At 34.8% G+C, this 25,309-nt stretch overlaps 1 protein-coding gene across 10 annotated transcripts in view; it reads left to right on the top strand.

The window, feature by feature from the left end:
- The window catches only part of LOC123535450 (leucine-rich repeat-containing protein 43-like), a 45,566-nt gene extending 24,958 nt beyond the window's left edge, over positions 1-20,608 (top strand). For 7 of the 10 annotated variants that reach the window (XM_053519781.1, XM_053519777.1, XM_053519779.1 and 4 more), the window contains 4 exons: positions 3,534-3,581; positions 12,216-12,303; positions 13,513-13,637; positions 18,308-20,608. In XM_053519781.1, the coding sequence (XP_053375756.1) occupies positions 3,534-3,581; positions 12,216-12,303; positions 13,513-13,637; positions 18,308-18,412 (366 nt within the window). In that variant the 3' untranslated portion in view covers positions 18,413-20,608. Of the gene's footprint in view, positions 1-143; positions 201-3,533; positions 3,582-12,215; positions 12,304-13,512; positions 13,638-18,307 lie in introns of all 10 variants that reach the window. The other 3 variants (XM_053519775.1, XM_053519780.1, XM_053519774.1) reach the window with 2 other exon arrangements.
- The last annotated feature ends 4,701 nt before the right edge of the window (positions 20,609-25,309 follow it).

Raw genomic sequence — 25,309 nt, 5'->3', positions numbered from 1 at the left:
TCACAGGAATGATCAGTAGCACATTCTTTTTCCTGAAAAAAAAAAAAAAAAACTGCTGGGAAAGATTAAATGCATTGGGAGAGGTATGATTAAAAAAAAAAAAAAAAAAAACATCTCTAGTTACATTAATTTTATGAATTCAGCATTCTAGGCTTGGAGATATACCAAGCCTCAGATGTTCCAATATGAAATCAGCCTGTGTAAGAAACTATATAATTCAGATGTGCATGAACTTAGCCAGAGCAGCCAGAGTAGCCAGAACTAACCCTAACCCCTAACCCTAACCCTAACCCCTAACCCTTCTGGCTACTCTAAACCTTTCTAGCTACTCTGGCAGAGTAGCCAGTTAGGGTTAGGGGTTAGGGTTAGTTCTTGCTACTCTGGCTAAGTTCATGCACGTATAATTCAGTTACATGTTTGACACAGTTAAGTTACTTTTACAGTATTGCCATTGCATTTTGTAAATGTGGATTTGTGAATCACCATAACAACTAGGACCTGCAATTTACAGCAAAAAATCATTCATATATATTAATCATTATTAATAAATGGCACTGAATTGTTTTCATGGATTTTGTGGTTGAATGAATCCACAAAATTTAATCTACAAAATTTAATTGAAGTTCCTATTAATTAAACTTAAAAAGTGGAAATCAACAAATTATACCGCAATATAATGGCTGTTTTGGTCTAAAGCACAAAATTTCGAGAGCACTTAAATAAGTGATTTCACAGAAGTTGAATTTTTAAAAAGTTTTGTTTTTATGTAACATAACTTAATTTTGAAAAAGAATTGTATGTACGGAATCTTTCGTGTATATTTGTTGAAAAATATATCCCAAAACAAATTTGATTTGATTTCATTAGAATAAATAATTAAAGACAAATTAAGTTGATACTCTTTTTTTCTTAGAACAACCTGTTTAAGAAGCTGTTCCTTATTTATATGATGGCTCACATTTTCCTCCTCTTTAGATACAGTTAGATTGATTTTGTTGCTGTATCCCTGCACTGTTTTGTTGGTTGTAGTTAATATTCTAAATTCATACTGTATTATGTTAATGTTTTTATTTATAAATATTTAAAAGTACATGTGTACTTGAAAGTAAATGTGGATCTGGGGCCGTATTCATAAAGTATCTTAAGTATAAGTATAAGAAATTGATTATTTACTTAAGTATTACTTAGGTAAGAAATGTATTTTACAGTGGACGAAAACATTAAAAAAGACAACATTAATTTCAGACAGATACAACATGCACAATTATGTTTTAAGTGCTTTTATCTGAAAAACAACATTTTAATGGTACTCACGAATCACAATGCTATTTTGTTTTCTGACTTAAGTCATTTCTTACGTATCTTAAGTTTAAGCTGTTTTATGAATAGGACTTAAGTTTTTATGCCCCTGAAGGGAGGCATATAGTTTTTGAACCGTCTGTCCGTCTGTCGGTCTGTCCGCAATTTTCGTGTCCGGTTCATATCTTTGTCATCCATGGATGGATTTTCAAATAACTTGGCATGAATGTGTACCACAGTAAGACGACATGTTGCGCGCAAGACCCAGGTCTGTAGCTCAAAGGTCAAGGTCACACTTAGACGTTAAAGGTCATTTTTCATGATAGTGCATTGATGGGCATGTCCGGTCCATATCTTTGTCATTCATGGATGGATTTTCAAGTAACCATGCATAAATGTGTGGCACAGTAAGACGACATGTTACGCGCAAGACCCAGGTCTGTAGCTCAAAGGTCAAGGCCACACTTAGAAGTTAAAGGTCTTATTTCATGATAGTGCATTGATGGGCGTGTCCGGTCCATATCTTTGTCATTCATGCATGGATTTTAAAATTATTGGGCATGAATGTGTACCACAGTAAGACGACGTGTCGCGCGCAAGACCCAGTTCCGTAGCTCAAAAGTCAAGGTCACACTTAGACGTTAAAGGTCATATTTCATGATAGTGCAATGATGGGCATGTCCGGTCCATATCTTTGTCATTCATGCATGGATTTTAAAATAACTACGCATGAATGTGTGGCACAGTAAGACGATGTGTCGCGCGCAAGACCCAGGTCCATAGGTCAAAGGTCCTAAACTCTAACATCGGCCATAACTATTCATTCAAAGTGCCATCGGGGGCGTGTGTCATCTTATGGAGACAGCTCTTGTTTACTAAGACTTAAGCTGAAATCACCACAAACTTAAGTAAAATCTTCAACTTAAGTCAAAACTTATACTTAAGATGCTTTATGAATACGGCCCCTGGTCAGTATATAATGTAGAACACAAGACTGTGAGTCAGGAGGTTACAGGGTAAGATACCATGGCAAAGGTTACGCTTTCTATGACGACTTGGCTGATGCCCCGGCAAGGTGTATATTTTCTGAGATGCTCTAGCCTTATACAGTGCATCTGAAGTCATTCCTCCTCCTCCACTACTGATTCAAGTGAGGAGGTTGTTCATATACTTATTATGAAATTAGGGTAACATAATGATTTTGACATATATTTGGCTTTCATTAAAAGGATGGTGAAATCCAGATCTTACATTTTCACCTATAACAGTGTGGTTTCACACAATTCAAGCAAATAAAGCACCTCCATGTTCATTTTGTAAATAGATATTTCAGTCTAACACTGAAACAAACATTCATGCACTAGACATGCACTACCCATAGTTACAGATTTTTTCTTTTATTTTACAGTGCCCTCACCCCATAAAGTCATAGCTTTTAATATAGTAATTAACTGCATTTCTTCATGGAAGTGTTTGTGCATGTTTGAAATAGTTTTAGATATGAGCCGCACCATGAGAAAACCAACATAGTGGCTTTGCGACCAGCATGGATCCAGACCAGCCTGCGCATCCACGCAGTCTGGTCAGGATCCATGCTGTTCGCTTTCAAAGCCTATTGCAATTCGAGAAAATGTTAGCGAACAGCATGGATCCTGACCAGACTGCGCGGATGCGCAGGCTGGTCTGGATCCATGCTGGTCGCAAACCCACTATGTTGGTTTTCCCATGGCACGGCTCAGATGTATAGCTGTAGAATGTTTCATACTTGTGAAGTATAACTGCATCATACTTAATCATTGCTAGTTCAGCTTCTGTATTGTTGCATTTTTCTGTCATCCTTTTTCATACAATATAGATTCTCAAACTCATTTTAGAATACATGTATGTAGGTGTTTTCTCATTAGTTTCTCATTCCTTTTATTTTTATAAAAGTCTGCAGTACTTAGAGCTTAGGGATTTCCAGTGGTAATTCCAGGACTTACCCTCCTGTCAAATGCACATTTCTGCATAGGTATACAAAACCTGTTCCCTCTCCTGGTTGAAATTTTTAAATATTTAGACAGAAAGGAATTAACAGTTAATATTATGTTTTTTAAATTATCGTAGGGGAAGTTTGTGTTCCTATGTAGAATTGAGTAGGAGGAATATTTCTGGGACGTCTTTTTAACTGAATTCATTTCTGTTTTGAGCTTGTCTATGAACAATTCATTTGTCATTATTTCTGCTTCTATCAGGGTGTAGGGTCACGGAGGGCATCGCGCTCGTCTAGATCAGGCCTGGATGTAAGTAACTATAGCACACACTCCCGTCTTCTCTACCTTTATATGTATTAAGATGATCCCTTTTTTTCTAACAATACCTGTAGATGTTTTTTTTTTGTACCCCCCGACAACAAAGTTGTAAGGGGGGGTATACTGGTTTCAGGTTGTCTGTCTGTCCGTCTGTCTGTCTGTCCGTCTGGTCGTCTGTCCGTCTGTCGGTAGACTCAATCTTGTGCGCACCATCTCTCCTTATCCCCTTGACAGAATTTAATGAAACTTCACACAAGTGATCAGTACCAACAGTAGTTGTGCATGGGGCATGTTAGGTTCTTTTAGAAAATTTTTTTGCAGAGTTATGGGACTTTGTTTTTTGTTACTATACTATAGACATAGACACAATCTTGTGGGCATCAGCTCTCCTCATCCCCTTGACACAATTTAATGAAACTTCACACAACTGATCAGTAACAACAGTAGTTGTGCATGGGGCATGTTAGGTTCTTTCAGCGACAAAATTTGCAGAGTTATGGGACTTTCTTTCTTGTTAACATACTATGTACATACAGTCTGCATATGCAATCTTGTGCGTGCCTAATCTACCAAACCCTTGCACACAATTTAATGAAACTTCACACAAGTGATCAGTACCAACCCTAGTTGTGCATGGGGCATGTTACATTCCTTTAGATAAATATTCAGCATAGTTATGGGACTTTGTTTTTTGTTACTATACTGTATACATACAGTCTATATACATACAGTCCACATAACTATGCAGTCTTGTGTGTGTCAAATTGCAATGTACTGTGTCAGTGCATGCGGGGGGTACATTCATCACCTTTAGTGATAGCTCTAGTTTATTTTATCCCTTTTGCCAATTGCTAAACCTAATATGGTGGCCTGTTGGTATTGAGGCTTTAAATGGTACACCTTTAAAATTTTGTAAAACCTTTATATTTGTGTGTCTTTAATATTTCTCAAGATATTTAACAGATTCTGTGAAAACTTGGTTTAAATATTGCACACTTTAATTATATTTCTTTCAGATTTTTTTTTGTTCACAATAGAAAATAACATCTACCTAGACCTAATAGCCTGATAAACTAGTTGTCTTTTAGAATCGATGGTTCATGAAATTTAATCTTGTTAGTAAGTGTAATGGTCTTCTACAGCCGAACTTTATTCTTTTGAACTCAGTGAGACCAGCAAAATTTTTTTGGAGTTATCTGTAACTCCAGCCATCAAACAAAATACATTATATAGGGATTTTTCATCTGTAACTCAAGCCATCAAACAAAATACATTATATATAGGCATTGTAATTGAAAATACAAACTTCAAGTAGGAGCTATCTATATTATATGTATGTGAAGTTAACTGCATCAGAATACAAGGACTGAAAAAATTATTAAAATATCATTTCCTGAAAAAGAGTTATTTGAACTGGAAAAAATGATCCCGTATGAAATATTTGGAAAAAATGGAGACAACTCCGCAAAGACTTTATGATAAGCTTAGGTGACAATTGACCTAGTACCTCATCCAAACTACCCACTTTTTACCTCTAACCATGAAAAAAGCATGCATATTTGCCACATGGATAAGCAACCTAATACAAAACTATTTAAAGATCAAATAATTGATTGCCCTGGGGAAAGTAGGACATTTTTTGTGGTGAAATTTGTCAACAAACAGACGATTTTTTAAAAAAAGTCAAAACCCACAGAATTTCACAAGGTGAAATATGTTGAAAAGGCTACTGCTGGAAAGAGAACAATCTCAACTACCCATACATATGTGTCAAAGTATGGGAAAAATATCTAGAAATATGAGAAAATCAGAGAAATCAATTTCAAGACTGTTGGATGCATAACTGTGTAATTATACATGTCATTTGTCATAGATAGGTTACTTTTCCTTTGCACTGATATAACATGGGCAGGATTATGATTAAGAAACGGTGTTCACTCAACAATTTTGCTATATAATTAGATTGTTTCCCTTGCGTAAAGAAGGCTTAGGGTAAATTTATTAATATATAGGGATTTTTCCGGGACTGAGACTGACATTGAGGGAAAGGTACAAGTTATACAAGTTCAAGCGAACAAAGTTCAGCTGTAAGTGTTATGAAACAAATTTCATGAAAAGGCAGAAAGAAAGTATTTATGAATATTTACACTTTCATATCTTGCTGAAAAATGCCAGTTTTAGGCAAAATACTTCTTTTTTGACACTTAGAGAATGGCATTATGTGAAATAAAAATCAATATTTTTTCTAATAAAATCTTATGAAAATTAAGAAATGTCATTCACTTAATTTTGTATTGTAATCTGACTGCATAGATTTTGACTTAAAGCTGCAGTTTTGTTACCAGTCTGTTTTCCTTTTAAGACAAAGGGTGATAGTTCTGAAATCTTTATGGCTAAAAATAGAAAATTGTTTGTATTGCTTAATGAAATGGTCAAATACATTTTATTTAGATGAAAAGAAAGGTATATATAAAGTGCACTATATATTTAGCACTTGGTTTGCTACTAATTTTACTGGAACTGGTTGTTTAGTTTTCATTTCAAGCAAATTCATTAAATAATAATTTCAGGTAATATTGTATAAAAATGTAATTGTCATCTTTGTTGTTAAATGTCATTTCTTTTTACGTCTTACAACTTGTTTTTACTTTAACTGTAGGCATTACTAAGTCTTGTCTTTGCAGAAATTCTATTTTATTGTTCGCATCAAATGTCAGTTCAGTGGCTTACTGTCCACTGTTGATAAATGTCATTTCATAGTTTCATTTTAATATCTAGATTTCAAAACAGTATTTGGGGAAATGTCTTGTCATTATTTTTTATTAAATGTCATTTCTGTGTTTTCCTAGTCTTGTTATTCTCCATTGCATTTATAGAGACTATTTCAATAACTTTCATATTCTCAGTGGATGTGAAGGAAAGCTTCACTGTGTTGCTTAAGGAAGCAAAAGATCATATAGGCTTTAAATGTCATTACAGAGGTTGCATTTCTTTGATGTCATTGCAGGAATTTCATTTAATCAATTAGTTAACTTGCAGCTTTCATTGCTTGCATTAATGTTCTTTCTGTAGGTATTGAGTGTCATTGCAGAGATTTCATTTCATTGCTTGCATTAATGTCCATTCTGTAGGCATGGAATGTCATTGCAAAGATTTCATTTCATTGCTTGCATTAATATCCGTTCTGTATGACATTGTATGAAATGTCATTGCAGATATATCATTTCATTGCTTGCATTAATGTCTGCCCTGTAGGCATGGTGTTTCTTTCATTTCACTGCTTGCATTAATGCCTGCCCTGTAGGTATGGTGTTTCTTTCATTTCACTGTTTGCATTAATGTCTGTTCTGCAGGTATAGAATGTCATTGCAGAGATTTCATTTCATAACTTGCATTAATGGCTGTTCTGTATGTATGAAATGTCATTGCAGATATATCATTTCATTTCTTGCATTAAAGTCTCCCCTCTAGGTATTGAATGTCATTGCAGAGATTCCATTTCATTGCTTGCTTTATTGTTCGACCTGTACGAATGAAATGTCATTTTAGATATATCATTTCATTGCTTGCATTAATGCCTGCCCTGTAGGTATGGAATGTCTTTTATTTCACTGTTTGCATTAATGTCTGTTCTGTAGGTATGGAATGTCTTTTATTTCACTGTTTGCATTAATGTCTGTTCTGTAGGTATGGAATGTCTTTTATTTCACTGTTTGCATTAATGTCTGTTCTGTAGGTATGGAATGTCTTTTATTTCACTGTTTGCATTAATGTCTGTTCTGTAGGTATGGAATGTCTTTCGTTTCACTGTTTACATTAATGTCAGCCCTGTAGGTATGGAATGTCATTGCAGAGATTTCATTTCATTGCTTGCATTAAATTAAATGTCCACTGAATAGGTACAGAATGTCATTGCAGAGATTTCATTTCATTGCTTGTATTACGGTAATGTCCATTCAGTAGTTATGGAATGTTATTGCTGATATTTCATTTAATTGTTTGCCTTTAGTGTTTAAGTTCAAGGATTTGCTGATAAGTAACACATATCACTTTTCTTTACTCAGTTGTCAGTAGGGTGAAAGTGTCACTTACTAATAGTGGGAATTGAAATTGGGTGATTTTGGTGGATTTTGATTTCAAAGCCTGATGAGACTAATGAAATCAGTGAAACACAGAAATTTCTTAATGCTGCATCATTACTTTAGCAATGGTTTAATTCTCATCAAATCACTTAACAAAATAAATACACCTCATGGAATGGGTAGCACTGGGCGTTCTTGTTTTAAAACAGTAACATCATAATTCAGATTTGATTTCTTGGTGTTGAGAGTCAGCAGATAAAATAATTACTTGTTTACTTTATAGTTTATACACATGAAAACTTAAAAAAAAGAGCAAAACAGTTCTAAAATGCAAAATCCCTAAAAAGGAACAATCACTTGGGAATTTTTCTTCAGAATTGGGGGGAAAAAAACAACATTCTTTTAAATTTTTAGCTCACCTGTCACATAGTGACAAGGTGAGCTTTTGTGATCGCCCTTCGTCCGTTGTCCGTCCGTCATCCATTCACAATTTCTTGTGAACATGATAGAGACCACAGTTTGCAATCAATTTTAATCAAACTTGCACACAACTTGTATTGGCATAATATCTCGGTTCCTTTCGAAAACTGGCCAGATCCCTTCATGGGTTCTAGAGTTATGGCCCCTTAAAGGGCCAACATTTACTATTTTTGGCTTGTGAACACGATAGAGACCACATTTTGCAATCAACCTTAATCAAACTTGTACACAAGTTGTATTGGCATAATATCTCGATTCCTTTTGAAAACTGGCCAGATCCCATCATGGGTTCCAGAGTTGTGGCCCCTTAAAGGGCCAAAATTTGCCATTTTTGGCTTGTGAACACGATAGATAAAACATTTTGCAATCAACTTTAATCAAATTTGCATACAACTTGTATTGGCATAAAATCTCGGTTCCTTTCGAAAACTGGCCAGGCCCCGTGTTCACAAAGCATTTTTCGGTCTCAGCTGAGTTTGAGCTTGAAATTTTAATATCAATTTTACTAAAACTTCAAGACTTAATTCCAACTGAAACTGACCATCAATACTGAAAAGTCATTTAAAAATAGTTATGAACTTAAAATTTAGTTTTAAACATGCTATTTAGATATAAATGACAAAAAGCGTTTCATTATCAAACTCAGCTGAGACTGAAAATGTTTTGTGAACACGGAGCCAGATCCCATCATTGGTTTCAGAGTTATGCCCCCATAAAGGGCCAATATTTGCTATTTTTTTGCTTGTGAACATGATAGAGACCACAGTTTGCAATCAATTTTAATCAGACTTGCACACAACTTGTATTGGCATAATATCTCGGTTCTTTTCGAAAACTGGCCAGATCCCTTCATGGGTTCCAGAGTTATGGCCCCTTAAAGGGTCAAAATTTCATATTATTGGCTTGTGAACATGATAGAGACCATATTTTGCAATCAACCTTTATAAACTTGTACACAGGTTGTATTGGCATAATATCTTGGTTTCTTTCGAAAAATGGCCAGATCCCATCATGGATTCCAGAGTTGTGGCCCCTTAAAGGGCCAAAATTTGCCATTTTTGGCTTGTGAACACGATAGATACAACATTTTGCAATCAACTTTAATCAAACTTGCACACAACTTGTATTTGCATAATATCTCGGTTCTTTTCCACAACTGGCCAGATCCCGTCATGGGTTCCAGAGTTAAGGCCCCTTAAAGGTCCAAAATTTGCTATTTTAGCTTTTGCAGTCATATAGAGACTTCATTTATGGTTTTATTTGATACAAACTTGCAAAATATCTTCAACAACAATAAATCTTGGATTCCATGATGAATCTGATTTTAATCAAAATGGATTTATATCAGTAAATACTTATAGGACTCAATTGAAATTTCATTATTGTCATTAGTTGGACTGAGACAATCAGGGTAGATAACTATGGACTGATTTTATGTCAAATTACCTCCCTTATTTCAAATTAAAATGGGTATATCTCCGTAACTAATGAAGATACTGATCTGAAATTTCATTTATGCCATCAGATGGACTTGGACAATCAGTGAAGATACATATTGACTGAATTTATGACAGATTACCTCCCTTTATATTTAGCTCACCTGTCACAAAGTGACAAGGTGAGCTTTTGTGATCACGCAGCGTCCATTGTATGTGCGTCCGTCCGTGCGTCCATCCGTAAACTTTTGCTTGTGACCACTCTAGAGGTCACATTTTTCATGGGGTCTTTATGAAAATTGGTCAGAATGTACACCTTGATGATATCTAGGTCAAGTTTGAAACTGGGTCACGTGCGGTCAAAAACTAGGTCAGTAGGTCTTAAAATAGAACAACCTTGTGACCTCTCTAGAGGCCATATATTTCACAAGATCTTCATGAAAATTAGTCTGAATGTTTACCTTGATGATATCTAGGTCAAGTTCAAAACTGGGTCATGTGCCTTCAAAAACTAGGTCAGTAGGTCAAATAATAGAAAAACTTTGTGACCTCTCTAAAGGCCATATTTTTCATGGGATCTGTATGAAAGTTGGTCTGAATGTTCATCTTGATGATATCTAGGTCAAGTTCGAAACTGGGTCAACTGTGGTCAAAAACTAGGTCAGTAGGTCTAAAAATAGAAAAACCTTGTGACCTCTCTAGAGGCCATACTTGTGAATGGATCTTCATAAAAATAGGTCAGAATGTTCATCTTGATGATATCTAGGTCAAGTTCAAAAGTGGGTCACCTGCCGTCAAAAAGTAGGTCAGTAGGTCAAATAATGAAAAAACCCTGTGACCTCTCTAGAGGCCATATTTTTCATGGGATCTGTATGAAAGTTGGTCTGAATGTTTATCTTGATGATATCTAGGTCAAGTTTGAAACTGGGTCAACTGCGATCAGAAACTAGGTCAGTAGGTCTTAAAATAGAAAAACCTTGTTACCTCTCTAGAGGCCATACCCTTGAATGGATCTTCATGAAAATTGGTCAGAATGTTCACCTTGATGATATCTAGATCATGTTCGAAACTGGGTCACGACCCTTAAAAAACTAGGTCAGTAGGTCAAATAATAAAAAAACCTTTTGACCTCTCTAGAGGCCATACTTTTCATGGGATCTGTATGAAAGTTGGTCTGAATGTTCATCTTGATGATATCTAGGTCAAGTTTGAAACTGGGTCAACTGCGGTCAAAAACTAGGTCAGTAGGTCTAAAATTAGAAAAATCTGTTGACCTCTCTAGAGGCCATATTTTTCAATGGATCTTCATGAAAATTGGTCTGAATGTTCACCTTGATGATATCTAGGTCACTTTCGAAACTGGGTCACGTGCGATCAAAAACTAGGCCAGTAAGTATAAAAAAAGAAAAACCTTGTGACCTCTCTAGAGGCCATATTTTTCATGAGATCTTCATGAAAATTAGTGAGAATGTTCACCTTGATGATATCTAGGTCAAGTTCAAAACAGGGTCACGTACCTTTGAAAACTAGGTCAATAGGTCAAATAATAGAAAAACCTTGTGACCTCTCTAGAGGCCATACTTTTCAATGGATCTTCATGAAAATTGGTCAGAATTTTTATCTTGATGATATCTAGGTCAAGTTCAAAACTGGGTCACATGAGCTCAAAAACTAGGTCACTATGTCAAATAATAGAAAAAAATGACGTCATACTCAAAACTGCGTCATGTGCGAACAGTTGAGCGATTCAGGACCATCATGGTCCTCTTGTTTGAGTAAATGAACTAGCAGTTTCTAATGAGATTGGTTTGAAACTTTATTTGTGTCTTCCATGCTAAGAAATTTCTACTTTTACTTACTTTTCTAATATATTGTTGTAAAGGCTTGTACTCTGTATCTTCTGCGTGCATATACTAATGCATGATTAACTCCCCTGATTTTAATAAAAATGGATTTATCTCAGTAAGTATTTATAGAACTCATTTGAAATTTCATAATTGTCATTAGTTGGACTGAGACAATCAGGGTAGATGACTGTGGACTGATTTTATGTCAAATTACCTCCCTTTGTTTCAAATTAAAATGGGTATATCTCCGTAACTAATGAAGATACTGATCTGAAATTTTATTTATGCCATCACATGGACTTGGACAATCAGTTTAGATACATATTGACTGAATTTATGACAAATTATCTCCCTTTAGTTTTTATGTAAATCAATATACGTTAGCAGCTTCTGATGAGATTGGTTTTAAATATTAGTTAAGTCTTCCAGGGTAAGGAATAGTCATGCTAGTACAAAAATTCAGCATTTTAGCCTAGGACCCTCAAACTTGGTATGGAGATTGGCCCTGACAAGTGACCCATAGGTCAAAAGGGACTGTTACAAGACTTGATCTCATCATTAAGAGCAATGGTACTCAGGTGAGCGCTATAGGGCCATCATGGCCCTCTTGTTGGAATGCCTCCTTTTACCTGACCTAGATTTATAATGGAAAAAAGCTGTGTAGTTTGAATACAACATCATGCTGAATCATTTAATTTTAGGCACCACAGAATACTAATATTAGCTTCCATATCAGAAATAAATGCAGATTATAACAATGTTGTTGATTTCCTTTGATAGGATGGAAAGAAAGGAGATTCAAAAGATAAAGGAAAGAAGCCACCTTCAGCTGGTAAAAAGAAGGACGAGAGTAAGGATAAAAGCAAGGGTAAACACATTATTATCTTTTATTATATGAGTCACGCCATGAGAAAACCAATGCAGTCTGGTCAGAATCCATGCTGTTCGCTTTCAAAGCATATTGCAATTAGGGAAACTGTTAGCAAACAGCATGGATCCTGACCAGACTGTGAGGATGCGCAGGCTGGTCTGGATCCATGCTGGTCGCAAACGCACTATGTTGGTTTTCTCATAGTGCGGCTCATCATTATCTTTTTTTATATGGATCTTTAAATAAATGAATTAATTGCTATATGACGCATCAGTTTTCGGCAAAAAAAAATATTGATAAAACTGTGAAAATTTAAGAAATAATAAGTTCCCAAACGTGGTTTATCGTAGAATAACCCATGTTTTGAGTTCTTATGCGTAAAAGTATATCACGAAGGCCGTATTGTTTCGCATAAGAACGAAAAACTCTGGTTATTCTACAATAAATCACACTTGGGAACTTATTATTTTGATTCTAACATGACATACTAGTATCAACAGTGTTAGAAAAAATGGTAACTACTTTTTACGACCATGCTATGCACCTGGATCGGATGACGTCATTGCACTCGAGTGGTTTGTTGTAGAATAACCCGAGATAGATTTTGCTCTACATATAAATTATGTAGGTTATTTGCTGGTCGTGATAGAATAATTTCTAATGTCATGTCTTTAAACACTTACTGAATGTCTTGCCAGTCAGTTGTCAAAACTAGTGGCCCTTGGACCTTTAGTGTGCATAGTTTGTTGCTGTATAATATGACTTGTCAGTTTTCAGCAAGAAAATTAATGATAAAACTGTGAAATTTAATTTCTAATGTCATGTCATTAAACAATTAGTGTACGGCTTGCCAGTCAGTCATCAAAACTAGTGGCCCCCGGACCTTTAGTGTGCATAGTTTGTTGCTGTATAATATGACTTGTCAGTTTTCAGAAAGAAAATTAATGATAAAACTGAAAATTAATTTGTAATGTCATGTCATTAAACAATTAGTGTACGGCTTGCCAGTCAGTCGTCAAAACTAGTGGCCCTCGGACTTTTAGACCTCAAGCGTTTCAAGTCATAGGGCTTAAAATTCATTTCCTGCAGTTTCAGATGTAATTCAGATAGAATATGCTGGCAATACAGGACCTGAGGGTCACTCGTTTGTATTTAGGCTTTGAATTAGCTATCATTCAAATATATGTGCATGCCTCATGATTTCAGACCGAAAATCAAGTGCTGGCAAGGGTGGCAAAGATGGAAAAGGGGACAAGGGTAAAGGTGGGAAAGCGGTGCCAGCAGCACCTGCAGATGATGAAGAGGATCCAGGACCACCACCACCACTAGAGGTTTGTCTTAACATACTTTTATTCTTATTCTTATATTTCTTCGAAGTTTTTTCTTTCAGTCAGTCCGTTAATTAATAGACCTTTTGGTTTCTGGTCAATAACTGCAGAATGCATTGGCAAACAATAGCCGACTTGTAAAAGTCTTTTCATTTAAAAAACAATAGAGGGATGTAATTTTTCTGTAGCCATTCATGTACCTGAAGGTATGGCTTTAATATAGAACAGAACAGAACAGAAACTTTATTTCGACTTAAGCATTTACAGCTCATCGTCATAAATGATGATCACAATATACATTTATACATTTACAATATACATTTACAGTTTTACAGATATATATGGAATATTATAATAAGAACATGTAGGTAAACAAGAACGTACATGCCATGTATGAGAGTGCTTAACTTGGAATACACAAGATATGCTCAATTGTTAAGTACATCATTTCTAAGTTTAAAACCTTTAGTACAAAACGTAGCTAATTTATTTAAAACTGACTTTTTATCCGAGTTGAGTAAAACAATAAACTTGTACATACTGGGAGCTGTATAGAAATATCTTTGTATATATGTCTTTCTTAAATCGCTATATAATGGACAAATTAAAATAAAATGATATTCATCTTCGATGTCGTTTAAAGTACACAAGCAGCATTTCCTTTGATTTCTTTCTATATTTCTATGGCGTCCTGTTTCGATAAATAAATTATGTGAATTTAACCTTATTTTCGCCAGCGCATTTCTCATTTTAGGATTTTGTATAATTCTCAAATAACAAGCACGTTGAAAATCAAGCTTTAATTGTTTATATAAAAATAACGAGGAACAAGAAGAAACGTTAGTATGCCATTCTGAAATATATATATCCCGAAGACGGGTAGTAAGAAGTGGAACAAAAGAATTAATATTAACAGATTCTGGGTATAACCAAACATCATTAAAACCAGCATTTTGCAACAAGTTACGTACATTAGCTGCCCAGTTTTTTACATTTTGATTGCTGATTAATTGTTCTATTTGAGATCTTACGACAGTAGATAAAATACAATTACAGTCTTTACTTGAGAAAAGCTTTAACCAATATTTAACAATTCTAACGTACCTATTAATATATAATGGAAATCTTCCTAATTCTGCATATAACGAGAGAGAATTTGTAGACGTCTTTACATTTAAAAGCCATTTACAGAATTTTCTATGGATTATTTCTATATTTTCAGCTTTAGAGAAGCCCCATACCTCACAGTTGTAATTTAAAATAGATAAAACATAAGCATCAAATAAATTAAACATGATATCCACAGATACATAAGATCCTTTTGTAACACTAAACAGTGAGTGCATTGCTTTTAATCCCTTACCAGCTAACATTTGAGTTGCCTTAATAAAAGAGCCACCGCTAGAAAATACAACACCTAGATAGTTAAAACTGTTAACAATTTCAATTTCTTTCCCGTCGTATGTCCATCTGTAATTTTGATTTATTCTACCTCCTTTCTTAAAAACAACAATTTTCGTTTTATCTACATTTACAGTAAGGTTCCATTTTTTACAATATAATTCTAACTCATTTAAAGATTTTTGTAAACCTTCTTTCGTTTCTGAGAATAACACAGCGTCATCGGCAAATAATAACAAATATATAGATAATTGATCAAGCGTAATGCCTGCATCTAAATTATTCTGCATTTGCATTTCTATATCATTTAAAAACAATGAAAATAGTATTGGCGAGGTTATCTCCCCTTGAAATAAACCTAGGTTGCATTCAAACAAATCTGAAAGTGAATTCATATGACGAACACATAATTTAACCTCGTCATACATAGATCTGATTATCGCAAACATATTTCCATCAACGCCGCACTTAAGTAACTTGTACCATTGACAATTTCTATCGATCAAATCATATGCCTTTTTGTAGTCCACGAAACAGCACATGAGGCTTAACTTATCTTGAAATTGTTTCTGAATTAAAGCGTTTAAAATAAAAACTGCGTCTACTGTGCTGAAATTTGCCCTAAAACCAAATTGGGCATCTGTTAGAATATCATATTCCTCAGACCACTTTTTAAGTCTATTATTTAAGATAGTTGTAAAAAGCTTTGCAAAACAACTGATAAGCGTTATTCCCCTGTAATTGTTCGGGTCGCATGGATCGCCTTTCTTATATAACGAAATGATAATTCCTTTTGACCAACTACGTGGAAAGACTTTATTTCGCCAAATATAGTTGAATAACATTTCAATAGAATGTGCTGTTACCTCAATGCTCTCTTTCAAATATTCGTATAGAATATTATCATGTGAGCACGCTTTATTTAACCCTAAACCTTTGACCGCTGCAAAAATTTCAGCCATTGAAATTGGCATATCAAGTTCTTCAAACGTACATTCTCCAGCATTATCGTTTAAATATTGACTTAAAAAATCGTCAACATCTTTATTATTGTTTATTTCAGTGGTTTGCGATAATTGTTGAAAATGATTTAAAAAATCTTGAATATCTATGTTTTCACCTGAAGGTTGGTTTTTGTTAGATTTAAACATTTTCCAGAATTCGCGCGGGCTCTTATGTTTCATTTCATTCATCTTACTTCCAAGCTTTCTATTGTATTCATTTTTACTTTTTCTACAACAGTATTTATAATCTCGCTTTGCACTCAGTACAGCCTGTCTTGTTATATTGTTTTTCTCCAAATTATATTTATATATAGCGTTTATATATAATTCGCGCTTATCTCTACACATTTGATTAAACCATTTTTGTCTGTTTCTATCTATAGAAGAAAATACAACTTCGCAAGTTTTAACATTTTTCTCAAAGTATTTTTGACCTTTTGAACTGAGAAATTCACCTAAAATATTTGTTAGGTAATCGGTATTCTCGCCGTTTTCTATTCCCTCTGCCAGCCTCTCCTCTATATTTGTAATATTTTCTCTAATTTCTGCAATAAAAGATTCTTTATGTTCTGGTAACCATTTATAAATAATCCTTGACTTTGTTTTATTCATATTTGTATTACAATGAGTTTTGAAGTTAAACGAAACAGGCGCATGATTGGAAAATTCATTGAATTTATTAACTTTGAAATGGGCTATATCATCAAAATTAGATGATGAAGTCAATAGATAGTCGACAGTGCTTTCCCCGTTATGGGTCATGCACGTGAAATTTCCACTCGTACTATCATCATACAATCTACCGTTAACAATTCTAATATTGGTAGATTTGCACAGGTCAAGTAAATAATCCCCAAAACGATTTGATCTCTGATCACGTGAATAACGCGGTATTGGTGTATCAATTATCTGAAAAGTATTCCGGGCTAAATTATAATCATTATCGACAAAATCTGTTTTACGGCCAACTCTAGAGTTCATATCACCAGTGACAAAAACTTTGCCTTTATTCTGAAAATAATTTATATCAATTTCCATCTGTCGGAAAATGTCGATATCGTACATATCATGAGAAGTGGAGTTTTCAGGCGCAATATATGTTACGGCCAGATAAATATCATTTTCTATTTGAAAAAATGTTTTATCAAACTTTAACCATACAATGCAATCTACAGTATTTTTAACTAATTTTATTCCTTTTCTTACATTATCTCTTATATATATTATTATTCCGCCACTACAGCGTTTTGCTCTTCTATGCTGAAATTTGCGATACGAATGAAACGGATTACTGTATCCCTTTAAGGATATATTTGATTTACTGTTTGTCCAAGTTTCACTTAAACATACTACATCATACTGGCTAAGAATATTTAAAAAATCGTCAGATGACCTTTTTGCTAAGGTAAGTCCTTCTACATTCCAAGACACACATTTTATAACACTCTCATAACTGTCCTAAGCTTCTCCTCTGTATAGACGTTTATCAATGTACAATTTGTCCACGCTTAAATATGCCTCTTTGCCTTCACTCCGGGCTTTCTTCATAACTGGGATTAGTCGCTTCCGTGTTTCGACGATTTCCTTTGGGAACTGCTCCCCAACTCCATACTGTGTACCACTTAGATTTTTCGATGCCTTTCTAACTCTCTCTCTGTCTGGGAAATCGGAGAATATAAAGCATGTATGCCACTGATCAAAGAGGTTAGTTATTTCTATGAAAGTCATTGATTGCAAGCCTAGAAATAGTGTAAATAAAACAATTTCTTGCATGCCAGACAGGATTTTCCGTGTATTTGCCGGTGCTGGAAAAGCTCATCTTACAACCTGGGGTTAAGATGACTCATGTGCTGCAATTTATGAATGAATGTGTAAATTCGTATGTTACTGTAATAAAATAGTGCTCAAAAGAAAAGCATTCATTTTACTTCATTTCTTCTATTATTTGAAGAATGTGGCATGCAAGAAAAAGAATGTATCACTAGTTGACGGTATGGATAGAAATATCTAGCTCTCTGTAACTTTTTTTGCGATAACGATGCTGTGACTCGGGTCTCAAGCTGCACCTTCAACCAGTAAAATTACAGTAAACCAGAGATATGTTCTCTTCCTGTCCCTACATAATTACCAGTGAATGATTGTGGTGAGTAGATGACCTTGTTGAGTAGCCTTGAGACCAAAAAGGATTTAAAAGGAATTGCATTCAATTTAGAGATTTAGCACGGTAAATGTTAACAGAATATAAATATGCATGTTTTCTGTTCGTAGATTCATGTAGTTGTACAGTTACATCACTGGAAAACAGCGATGGATCTGCTCAAAGACGAGGAGGCAAAGAAAAAGGAGGAAGATAATCAAACAGAAATACAGTGATATAAACTAATTGTTTGTTCTAATTGTTAAATGATCTGTCTGGGTAAGAGGCCACTAAGACTTACCTGAGATCTGTGTCCACTGAACATTTCATGTGAACTTTGTATTGTTTATTGTTAAAATGCAATAGTGATTGTGTACAGTTAACTGTTTGCTGTTTTATGTTCTTTTTATATTTTTTTGCAGTTGTTTACGGTATATCACACTTATGAAATCTATCATTTTCATAAATTTATTGATATTTATGCTACACATTTAACCCGAATAAAAAATATTAGATATTTTAAGGTCTCTTGAAGGACTGCTTCACATTTACTGCCAAACTTTGAAATATTCCTCACATTTTCATTTTTTTTCAGAATATTTTAGCGAAAGTAAGAACTTACTCAGATTACTGTACCTTAATCGATAAAGCACTGAATTTAAAAAGAAATGATTGTTATGCCCACACACATTTATGTGAAAAAGTTTCATGTGCAGATGACCATAAAGGAAGGACATTTTTTTTTCTTTACTGCAGTTATGGTCCTTTGATAGTTTTTGCTATATTGAGGATTTCACAGTATGTGGGGGCATCAGATTCTGTGTCCTGTGGACACAATACTTGTTTTATCATCAGCTTCTACACTGTGATTTGAAGTGTCTCCAGTTGGTGTGATTATATGAACTTAATTTTTTATCTTCTGTAATGGAAACCATTTCGAACATTTTTGAAATTCTTTATCTTATTTGGAAAGTATGCTTTAATTTGATTTGAATGTTTTATATGTATTCTTTGTAACAACTGTGATAGTAGCAGATTTATTTTAAACATTCTTTTTTTTATATAGATTTATTTACCAAAACAATGCTACATTGAACAGTTTGTGAACAGTATTGTAAACCTCTTTTATGAAAACCCTGTAAAGATATTCATATTTGTCTTTTCTGTTTTGTGAAATATTTTTATACCCCCCACCCCCACACACACACATTTATGTGGGAGCATATAATGTTGCTGATATCCGCATGTCCGGAAATCTTGTGTGTCCTCTCACACTATTAGCCTGATTTGCTTCAAACTTTCACAGATGAACGGCCTTGATGTGCAGATAGCCATAAAGGAAGGAGTATTTTCTTTTGCTATTTTGACTGCAGTTACAGCCCTTTCATAGGTTTGCTATATAGAATATAAAGAAAAATATTGTGTCCAACTCCTCCCACACTATTAGCCTGATTTATGTCAAACTTTCACTTGTGCAGATGGCCATAAAGGAAGGATTTTTTTTCTGTGTTGATTTTTACCACAGTTATGGCCCATTGATAGGTTTTATTCTATGGAATATAGAGAAAATTATTGTGTGTCCAACTCCTCCCACACTTTTAGCCTGATTTGCTTCAGATTTTCACAGATGAACAAGCTTGATGTGCAGATGACCATAAAGGAAGATTTTTTCAGTGAATATTTTTACTGCAGTTATCGCCCTTTGATTGTTTTTGCTACATAGAGGATGGCACAGTACGCGGGGAGGGGGAGGATGGAGGAGGCAATGCATGTCATATGGACACAATTTTAGTTTATTTAAGTCATTACGTCCATTAAAAAGTACTTGTATGTAAATGAAAAAAGGGAATTAAAATGTAAATTTTATCTTTTTTTTTTTTTACAAAAATATTTCGCATTAAAATATATATTATATCTGTTTGATTACTGTTTAAACCATCCAGTGTTAGTCATTTTCCTTGAAGAAAAAAAACAAGCTTTATCTTTTTCCAATTTTTCAAACTAGTTCATAGTTCAGTAATTGTACAAGACTTTCTATCTGAACTGTTTCATTTTTAACCTTTATCCTGCTGGCGTCAAGTGGTTTTGCCTTTGCAACCAGTGCATACCAAGATCAGTCTACAAGTCCGTGCAGTCTGATCATGGTCTGCACTGGTTGCTATATTCAGTCAGAAAATTTTCAGTGAACACCTCTTTAAATAAGATGTGGTACTGCCAAAATTGATTGACTGACCAGTCCATTTTTAGAAAAGCAGGGTAAAGGTTAAGTGTTATTTATTCTGTTTGCCAAATGAACTCCTCATTCAGCATTGGATATGTGTACATATCCAGTTTCCGTTTGTTATTGCATGTGACTGTGATATTTTATCTGTTTTATATAGAATGTATACATGTTTATTTTACAAATTAATAAACTTATTTTAAAAATTAAACTTGTTTCTATTTTTAGCTCACCTGTCACAAAGTGACAAGGTGAGCTTTTGTGATCGCGCGGTGTCCGTCGTCCGTCCGTGCGTCCGTGCGTCCGTAAACTTTTACTTGTGACCTCTCTAGAGGTCACATTTTTCATGGGATCTTTATGAAAGTTGGTCAGAATGTTCATCTTGATGATATCTAGGTCAAGTTCGAAACTGGGTCACGTGCCGTCAAAAACTAGGTCAGTATGTCTAAAAATAGAAAAACCTTGTGACCTCTCTAGAGGCCATATATTTCAAAAGATCTTCATGAAAATTGGTCAGAATGTTCACCTTGATGATATCTAGGTCAAGTTCGAAACTGGGTCACATGGGGTCAAAAACTAGGTCAGTAGGTCTAAAAATAGAAAAACCTTGTGACCTCTCTAGAGGCCATATTTTTCATGAGATCTTCATGAATATTGGTCAGAATGTTTATCTTGATGATATCTAGGTCAGGTTCGAAACTGGGTCACGTAGGGTCAAAAACTAGGTCATTAGGTCTAAAAATAGAAAAACCTTGTGACCTCTCTAGAGACCATATTTCTCAATGGATCTTCATGAAAATTGGTCAGAATGTTCATCTTGATGATATCTAGTGAAGTTCGAAACTGGGTCACGTGGGGTTAAAAACTAGGTCAGTAGATCTAAAAATAGAAAAACCTTGTGACCTCTCTAGAGGCCATATTTTTCATGAGATCTTCATGAATATTGGTCAGAATGTTCACCTTGATGATATCTAGGTCAAGTTCGAAACTGGGTCATGTGGGGTCAAAAACTAGGTCAGTAGATCTTGAAATAGAAAAACCTTGTGACCACTCTAGAGGCCATATTTCTCAATGGATTTTCATGAAAATTGGTCAGAATGTTCACCTTGATGATATCTAGGTCAAGTTCGAAACTGGGTCAGGTTCAGTCAAAAACTAGGTCAGTAGGTCTAAAAATAGGAAAACCTTGTGACCTCTCTAGAGGCGATTTTTTTCAATGGATCTTCATGAAAATTGGTCGGAATGTTTACCTTGAAGATATCTAGGTCAAGTTTGAAACTGGGTCACGTGGGGTTAAAAACTAGGTCAGTAGATCTAAAAATAGAAAAACCTTGTGACCTCTCTAGAGGCCATATTTTTCATATCATCTTCATGAATATTGGTCAGAATGTTCATCTTGATGATATCTAAGTCAAATTCGAAACTGGGTCACGTGGGGTCAAAAACTAGGTCAGTAGGTCTAAAAATAGAAAAAACCTTGTGACCTCTCTAGAGGCCATATTTCTCAATGGATCTTCATGAAAATTGGTGAGAATGTTCAGCTTGATGATATCTAGGTCAGGTTCGTAACTGGGTCATGTGCGGTCAAAAACTTGGTCAGTAGGTCGAAAAATAGAAAAACCTTGTGACCTCTCTAGAGGCCATATTTTTCACGAGATCTTCATGAAAATTGGTGAGAATGTTCACCTTGATGATATCTAGGTCAAGTTTAAAAGTGGGTCACGTGCCTTCAAAAACTAGGTCATTAGGTCAAATAATAGAAAAACCTTGTGACCTCTCTAGAGGCCATATTTTTCAGTGGAAATTCATGAAAATTGGTAAGAATTTTTTATCTTGATGATATCTAGGTCACATGTGCTCAAAAACTAGGTCACTATGTCAAATAATAGAAATAACGACGTCATACTCAGTTGAACACTGGGTCATTTGGGGATAGGTGAGCGATTCAGGACCATCATGGTCCTCTTGTTTTTATCATGGGCTGTGATCTTTGCAAATATTTGCATCTATGTATAAATGAACCAGACATTAGACGTCTTAGTGTTCAGTAAAATTAAGACATGAGGGACAATACCACCGAGTGTGTTTCTGAAAATAAATCACGAGAGTCAGTACTGATCGGGTGGATTTTCAATAGCAAGGGAAGCAAGTCTGGTGCAGCTACAAGATACACTGTTTTTAAATAGTCAGTACCGGTATATGCATTTTGGCATGATAAATCGACTTTTTGATATAAGGAAAACAAGATTGATTTCTTTTTATATTAAGAAATTGATTAACGATATCGAGAAAATGAATTCGTATCAAGAAATTACTGTTTTACATTTAAAAAAATTGTCTCGAAAATAATTAAACGGCGTCCCATGGAAATGCACGTTTTTCACATCTCGACATGACTGTAAACGAGCGTTGTGACCTCTTGAATGTTCCGGCTTTGAGGTCACATCATCATCAGTCATTGGCATTGGTATGCATCGGCTTCTTGGACTGTAACTATTTCCAAAATACTTGCTGCCGAATGCATTTCTTAAGATGACATTACAAAATGTATCAAGCTAATTTACACCGATGTTCACGATTTTTTTTCAAAGTTACCCAACAGAGCAGAAATAACGTTTGATCGGTTAGTAATAGTTTGTGTTGTTTGCGTGTCACGTCGGCGCCCGATCATTTCGGTTGCCTATTAAAATGGGCGCGTTTTGATGCGATATTTACAGTTAGAACAACCGCCTTTCGCCGACGTTTCTGTGCAGAGCACGAAAAACCGTGGATTTTCCCCGAAGTTGCCCAACAACAAGCTTGCGTTTTAATGCTACTCAGTAAGAATGTTTGCTTAAAGTTGCTGTTCCTCTTTGTTGTTAAAGGGAGAAATATAGTGACTATACAAGGAAACAAAACCGTAAATACTCGGTATAAGGAATAAAGTTCGGATCTGCAGTTACCATGTGGATATAAAAACATTGGACAGTTTAACAGCGGTCTAAATTCATTTTATTGCGATTTATTCAGCATGAGCCATATATTCCTGACATAGTCTCTTGTAATCGAACTCGTATATCTCTCCCCCCCCCCCCCCCCCCCCATGCATATAAAACCAGAATTACAATTGCACTTTATTGCCGTTGAGCAACAACTACTGTAAGTTTATATAAATTTGAAAACTGTCATCAGATAAGTAACTTTTTGTACTGTTTATAAATGGTTTACACTATGAATAATGTCTTTACATCCGTTGAAAGAAAAAGAAAGCACAATCAAAAAGTCATTTAAAAAGTGAGACTGATGCAAAACGTACAAGTGCAAATGTTTCTACTGGTATACATAGATGATATTATCAAATTTAAAATTAACTCGAAACTGGCATTGATGAAACATTATTTATCTGAAGATAAGAAAATATTGAATTTTTTTATTTGATTTAAACGTCGCACCGACACATGATAGGTCATATGGCGACTTTCCAGCTTTTGATGGTGGAGGAAGACCCCAGTTGCCCCTCCGTACATTATTTTTTCACGAGCGGGTACCTGGGTAGAACCACCAACCTTCCGTAAGCCAGCTGGATGGCTTCCTCACATGAAGAATTTAACGCTTCGAGTGAATTTTATTTATTCAATTCCAATAAGCTAAAAGGTCACGTGGAGATAAGCATGCACAATTTATGATGAACAGTAAAATAGCATCATTCATGCATACATTAATATTTATACATATGAGCTGCACCATGTCAAAACCAACATAGTGCGTTTGCGATCAGCATGGATCCAGACCAAAATGGTCGCAAATGCACTATGTTGGTTTTCACATGGCGCGGCTCATATGTACATGCATTTTTTACTCACGTGTAACAGATTAATGCAGCATGTGTATATTTATACATGTACTGTATCTGATGATTATCAAAAGAACAATATTCCAGTATAGGTCAAAACATATTCCTGTCTTGCGTCGATCTTTAAAATGATAAACAGTATACATTGACGTTTTTAATTTTGCAACAAGGAATGAACTTCAAAGAAATAACTTATAGGTACATATTTGAATAAAACAGTAATTGTATTGACTGGAATATTTTTAAACTTTATCAAGCTGGACACGATTGATTCTGCCTTTGCGACCAGGGCAGATCATGATCAGCCTGCACATCCATGCATCTGATCAAGATATGCACTGTTCGCCATTCAGTCAGTATCTTTGAGGTAAGCACCCCTTTTAACAGTTAATGATACTGTCCAAACTGAAAGACGGACAAGTTCATTATAGAAATTTAGCAGGGTAAGGGTTAAAGGGAGAGTAAGACATTGATTGTTGATACATTATTTTCATTCTTTACAGCAAAAGGATGGTATACATGTCACAGTACTATACTTTTCTAACCGCTGACTGATTTTCATTATTTAACAAATCTAAAACTACAAAAACTTGAACATATTTGATCGTCTGCAGAATTTTTATCGGTATATTTTGTTTCTTCGGATCATTATACATTTGAAATCAAAATGAAATTCACCCTCAAACACATGAGTATGGACAAAGAAAACGTTCTTATGAACTTGTACAGTTGTAAGAAGGAAAACTGTAAGGTCTATATCTTAGGTACTTTTTTTTCTTTCCAGTCAAATTGCGAACGACACGGGATATCGCCAAAATACAGTTACATGTACATGTATATTATACCAGTCTTACATAGCACCCATTACATGACAAACACGTTCAAATGCTCTAATGCAATATAATGCAATATAAATAGTGAATATAGTTAATAAAGTCAATACCTGCAAATAATCCGGAGCTCTTACGTTGAATGCAGTTTGGTAAAGACTGTGACTGTCATTTTATCGGTTTTCACATAGATATTTTGACATTAACCCAAATTGTTAAATATTTTCTTGCATACCAGACGGGGATTTCC

This window comes from Mercenaria mercenaria, chromosome 12, assembly GCF_021730395.1.
Source record: "Mercenaria mercenaria strain notata chromosome 12, MADL_Memer_1, whole genome shotgun sequence".
In the NCBI taxonomy this organism is placed as follows: Eukaryota; Metazoa; Mollusca; class Bivalvia; order Venerida; family Veneridae; genus Mercenaria; species Mercenaria mercenaria.
The sequence above is the reverse complement of the archived record's forward strand: the minus strand, read 5'-3'. Positions and strand labels throughout refer to the sequence as shown.